The sequence below is a fragment of the Camelus bactrianus genome, chromosome 20, assembly GCF_048773025.1.
Source record: "Camelus bactrianus isolate YW-2024 breed Bactrian camel chromosome 20, ASM4877302v1, whole genome shotgun sequence".
Classification (NCBI taxonomy): Eukaryota; Metazoa; Chordata; class Mammalia; order Artiodactyla; family Camelidae; genus Camelus; species Camelus bactrianus.
Genome location: NC_133558.1, coordinates 7,646,139 through 7,652,138, shown reverse-complemented (window position 1 = coordinate 7,652,138; position 6,000 = coordinate 7,646,139). Strand labels below are relative to the sequence as shown.

General features: G+C 43.0%; 1 protein-coding gene across 11 annotated transcripts in view; it reads right to left on the bottom strand.

The window, feature by feature from the left end:
• Nucleotides 1–4,246: 4,246 nt before the first annotated feature.
• HIVEP1 (HIVEP zinc finger 1) overlaps nucleotides 4,247–6,000 on the bottom strand; it is a 248,786-nt gene continuing 247,032 nt past the window's right edge. For all 11 annotated transcript variants that reach the window (XM_074348113.1, XM_074348102.1, XM_074348106.1 and 8 more), the window contains one exon: nucleotides 4,247–5,882. In XM_074348113.1, the coding sequence (XP_074204214.1) occupies nucleotides 4,818–5,882 (1,065 nt within the window). In that variant the 3' untranslated portion in view covers nucleotides 4,247–4,817. The remainder of the gene's footprint in view (nucleotides 5,883–6,000) is intronic.

Here is a 6,000-nt window from a genome sequence, read left to right as displayed (position 1 = left end):
GGACCTCATGCTCACCAGGCATGTGCTGTGCCACTGAGCTGTACCATCACTCCTAAACCCTTAATTTCTAATGTAACCCATTAGAATGTGAGAGCCCTAACTTCTCAGACAACCAAAGCAAGGCAATGAGAAACACTTTTGTTATTTGTCATGGGGACTTTTTAATTTAGAAAAGGCCCAAACTACAAAATAAGCCAAACTTGATTCATGACTTTAAGAAAAACAGCCCTTGGTCCTTCTCCCTGATACTAGAATGTGGGTGGGCCACTGCCTCAGTGCTTTGGTGGAGCAGATCAGGCCCCCAGCAGCCGAGCCCTGGGAAGCGGGGGCTCTTTCAGAACTCGCTTCCGAATGCAGTGGAGGGAAGAGCAGGTAAACGTTCCCTCCCCTGGCTGATCCCGACATGGTTTAAAGGATTGGTGTGAATACCAGCATTTTTAATCTTGCAGTCTCCCTTGAAGATAAATATGTTCCTAATATTGATGCCTGATCAGTATACCAATATGAGTTTTAGTTTGTGAGCCGTGAATGCCCACTGGCTGCTTGCTGTGAGGTTAATCCTGGCTTTACACAAAAATCAATGGAAACCTGGAATTTCTCTAATAGTCTGATTTCTCTTTTGATAATCCCCAAACTCTCTCCATTACTGGATGAAAAGACAACTATTATTATGTATTACAATTATTCTTTACATTTCTGCTGCTGTGACCCTCCTTAAGTGCCTTCTTAGCTATTATGATGAACCATCCAGGTTGTCCTGCCTCTGGAGCCAAGTGGCCTCGAAATAGACTCCTTTGTCTTGTTCACGCTTGGAGTCCAGAAATCCCAGTTAGGAAGGATACTCCCATGATGCTCTGTTCATAAGGGTATAGAGTGTGGATATCTGTTATCTGGGTTTAAATACTGTATTGCTAAAATCTTTTGTGAAGGGATGAGGATGGCATGTTCTGAACTTTGTATACATGAAGCTGCTACATTTTAAAAGTTTTTTTCAATGCAAGTGCCAGAGGATCTGTTCATATCATCTCTCCAGTTAGTCCAGTCTTCTTGGATGCTGATCCTCATTTGTTGAAAATCTCAGTGAAACCTCTCTCTTCCACTTACTGTTCCCTGCAGAATTTTAAATAACATGTTCACTTCCACCTTCATTACTCTATTTTTGTTCTACTGCTTAGCGTCATCTCTGTTCTTAAGTCCCAATCCTGTATCTCCTTAAAAAATACAGCAATCCCCAACATACATAAATCATTCTTTAATTATTAAGGCAATAACTTTCCTGCTTTTCAAAATGTTCATAGTCTGTGGTTTCTAAGATGTGTGTGGGCTCATTTGAGTCTCTGTGGCCTAACTCTTAAGCAGGCCTGCTCCTTCAGGATAGGAAGTGTGCCTTCTTATTCTGTCTGTATCTTGCATAGTATTGGAATTGGTTGCGTTTTGGATGCCTGAGCATCTTTGCCAAGCCTACCCATGATTCAGGACAGGGAACACTTAATGGCAGGTGTCTCTGCTTTAATTCTTAGGCCTACAGTGCCTTGCACTGTACCTTGAGTGTGCAAGTTTCTAGATATTTCTAAGAGTCTCATTAAGTTTCAGATTTTACAGTTTGTAGAGAAAAATATTGCACTATCCTTTGAATTTTTTTTTTTTTTTGGTTATGACAGCAGGAAGTTACTGTCATTAAAATATTTGTTACAGATGTTACACAATAACCTTCATTGAATATTAAATAGAAAATCCTCCAAAGTCATGGGAAGTCAGTCTTAGGGAGATTTAATATCCTGTGTTTAGAATTTATAGATGGTTTTGAAACAAGATTACTCCAATGAAAGTTACCTTTTAGGTGGTGCTTGATCTCAGAATGATCTCGACTTCATCTCAAACTTCATCCCAAAATGTAACATTAAAAACAGAAAAGAGCATATATTTTGCCTTTAGCATGCGTCAGGAAAGAAATGTTACCTACCTTGACCATCTTCCAACAAAAAATAATCGTCCCTGATCCTTATTTAGCGCCACTATTTAAAATTCAGGTCAGAGATCAACAAGAAAAGTGTTGTTTATACTGTTTCTGTGAAAGGAAAATCATGGCTGTATTATTTTTAAAAAAGAAAGAAAATCTATATTAAATATTATCAGTTGATCAAATCTCTGAAATAATTATCATTGTAGCCTAAAGTTTAGGGAATGAAAATAAGTTACTTTAGTGCCATTGAATTATGTTAATTTATAACAAATATTCATAAAACAGATGTACTAAGCTTTGAAAACTAGAAAAAAGACCTTTGGTTCTTCTGATATTTCCCACACTTCAGATGGTGTCATTGCAGTGGATTCATACAAGAAGATACTAAAGTTGTTTCACATGTTTTTCACCTGTTTTGACAATAACTTAAAGAGATTTGCTATGTCCTTGAATTCTAGTTCTATACTGACCTGGGTCTTTCATGACAGTACTACAAAAGTCAAATGTAGTCTCCCAGCTCTCTGGCTTACTTGTAAGTAATTTGTTAAGTCGTATTTAAGAATGACTTGCTCCTTGGGAAAAGTCAACTTTGGAGAAACAGTTCAAAATTACTCCCTTGTATTTTGTTCACGTGACTACTTTAAAATATAATGGCACAAACTTTGATGTTTCTGATTTAGCTGCATATTTCAAATGCTAGCAAAATATTTGAAAGTCACATGAAAGCACTATAGTTAGTAATACTAAAGATATGTGTACTATGTAATGAATCTTAAAAAGTCAGGAGTATAAAATAAACCTACAGTTATATTACAGCATTATGAAATTATCAAGGGAGTAACCAAATACATCACATTTAGTATTTGGTTAAATGGAGGAATTCTTCAAATTAAGAAAATTCTGTCTATATAAACTAAAAAAACCCTCAATGCCCAAAATCTTAGCATTACTTTTGAATTTAGGTAAGTCATATCTACCTAAAATGAGATTAGGAAACAAGGATGTGTTTATTACACTGCTTTAAAATTTGGGGCCTTAAAATTATAAAAAGGTGTGATGCAACATTAAAACTTACTTTGAGAAATCTGACAGATAATGGACCTCATTTTCAATAATTACATTGTTAGAGCAATGCAATTCCTACGATAGAAGTTTCCAGAATTCTTTTTCTTTTAACTTTTTGTTGGGGGCGGGGAGGAGGTAATTAGGTGTATTTATTTATTTATTTTTAGAGGAGGTACTGGGGATTGAACCCAGCACCCTGTGCATGCTAAATATGCATTCTACCACTTGAGCTATATCCTCCGTGACCCAGAATTGTTTTAAAATACATCTTAGAATATAAAATGTAGTTTTATTGTTTTTGAGAATTTTGTTAATTAATCTGTGGGAAGGTATACATGCAAATTGCAGCATGCATCAAAGGCATCATTGACCATTAGAGCCTGTTAGGGCTGGGGCACGTTTTAGCCCCAGATTGGAGCACATGGGCTGAGGTGACAAGTACTTTTCCCAAAGTCCCAGATTTGAAGCAGAGGCTGGCTATCAGCAAGCCTCCAAATTCCTTAGAATATTTTCCCCAACCCACTGTTGTCTTACCAACTTCATATCGCTGAAATCTTCATGAAGGAGGCCTTTAGAAACATGAACACATTGCCTTAATAATTGCTAAATATTCAAATTCCAACAGTAAAACATATTTTTTCTACAAATCTAGCATCTATAATACTCAGATAATAATGCACATCACTGCAGTGGTAATTGCGGGTTCCCTCCCCGTTTTTCTGAATGAGTAAATTTAAGCCTCTCAGGACAGTGTTTCTGAAGAGTCATCTTAAGTAATTGGAAGTCTGAACTTGGTTCTTCTGTGAATCGTGGACTGTCTATGGTTTGGAACTGGACAGGGCTCTCCGGGTGGGACAAGGGCAGAGGGAGCTTGTGACTCGTGCACAGACCCAGTTTGGAGCCTAAGGGCGGGTTTCATGGGCCTCACCTGAGCCAAGCTCAGGACCGTTGTTTCTTTAACATAGAGTTGTGGTACCCACATTTAGGAACTTTGCCCGTTTCCAGCTGTATTCTGTGTATACTTGCGGAGTGTTCTTAAGTACTGAATCTTATAATAATTTAACAGCTACAGAATTATTCCTCGCAAATGGAAAAACTGGTCTCCCGGCTAAATGGGGGAGGAGGGTGAGCATGAAAGGAATGTTAACCTAGGGCTATTTTCTGAATGCAGGTTGCTGGTCACTACATGATGTAAAGAAGGCACGGCTAAAGCACTGGTAAAGTCAGTAAACAATGTTTTACTGAAACATTTCATAACACGGAAAATCTGTCTGAAGTGTAAAGTTACTGTCTTACACAAGAAGGACAGACCCATTTTCAAAGACTAATATGAATACAATAAATATGGAGTTTACATACTAATTTATACACAAACTGCCCCACAGCCATAAAAATTCATATTTAACAGTGCAACATATAATTTAATCATTTGATTTATTTGACAGGTTTCTCTTGCTAAACACAAATAACTACCTGGTTTTCATGTACATATATAATATATATTTTATGTATATAGGTATTCAACAATCTGTACAGTTCCTAAACATAAAACTCCTAAAAGGCACAATTGTCTATACAACATGTACAAAAATGGCTGGAGCTGACACAAAACGACAATTATTGGTCAAAAGTTCATGATTGCACAAAGATGAGTCATGAGTTTGTCAGAAAAATGTGCTTTAAGGAAAGGAGGGTTTTCAAAGAAACCTTTTAAGTGTTATGTAAAAAAAAAAAAACAACCAAAAAACCCCAGCATCCCAACCCCCCCCCCCCCCCCAGTACCTGGCCCCTACGTGGCGATCACGAGCCTGTCCTCGTCGTCGTCACTGCTGAGGTCGCTGAGCTGCGGGGCCGCCTGCCTGCGGGTCGGGGGCGCGGGGGGCCGCAGCGCCCGTCTGTCCAGGGGGAGGGCCGGCGGGGGCGCCGAGGCCGGCTGGCCGGGCCGGGCGGGGGGTTCGTGCTGGGGCTTCACGTGGTTCACGGGGCCGGTCTTCCCCGTGCCCCTCTGACTGGAGCTCTCGAGCCTGGAGTGGTCTCCGGCGGGGGCCGGCAGATCGAGAACCTTCTTGGCGTTTTCCCGGCGGACTCGCGGTGAGCCCTGCGGCGACGTGGTCCTGCCGCCCTGCTGCGCACCGGCGGCGGGCGGCTGCTGGGGCTGCGCCTCCCGCGCTCGGTTTTGGGTAGCGGGCGTTTCGGGGGTGTCCACGGGGACCCGGCCGACCGAGGGGATCAGCGCGGGCAAGGCTATGTTGAGGATCTGGAGGCCGGGGACGGGAGCCGGGGGGCCGGGGCTGCCCTGGCCGCAGGGGTCGGCGGTCAGCACCTGCAGCCCCACGGCCTTCAGGGCGATGCTGGGTGGCCGGGCGCCCACCAGGTTGACGGTTTCCATGCTCAGGGGCTGCAGGCCTGGAACGCGGATCTGGCCGATGGGAATACAGGGCAGGACGCTGCTTAATTCAGTCACTCCGGCGGGTTCTGTGGTTCCAGAAACTTCTGGGGTCAGGTCCCCAGGGGGGCCCACGGTTCTGTGAATGACGTTGACAGCAGGAATCGTCAGTTGCATGGGCCCCGCCTGGATGGGGACGAAGGTGGAGTATGTGAGGCCAGCAGGGACCACCTGGATTCCCCCAACGGGGACCAGGTTGTAAGGAGTCCTGGACTGCTGCTGGGAATGTAAAGGAAGGTGGCTGAACAGATGGGTCTGGGGAGAAGGCAGGCCTGGTGGCGGATGGAGCGTTCCTGGGGGCTTCTGCGCTTGAGGCGCGGGCTGCGGCGAGGAGGCTGGAGGAGGCCCCCCTCCGGTCTGGGGGCTGCGCTGGGCTGCAGGAGGAGGCGGCCTCGGAGATGATGGGCTCTAAAAGACAAGACGGAAGAATCCTTTTTATAGCTCCTTTAAAGTCTGCCTTCTGAGGTAAAAGTATGTACATTTATAAATTTTTATGGGAATTACAAGCTTGCTAAAAATTATTTTG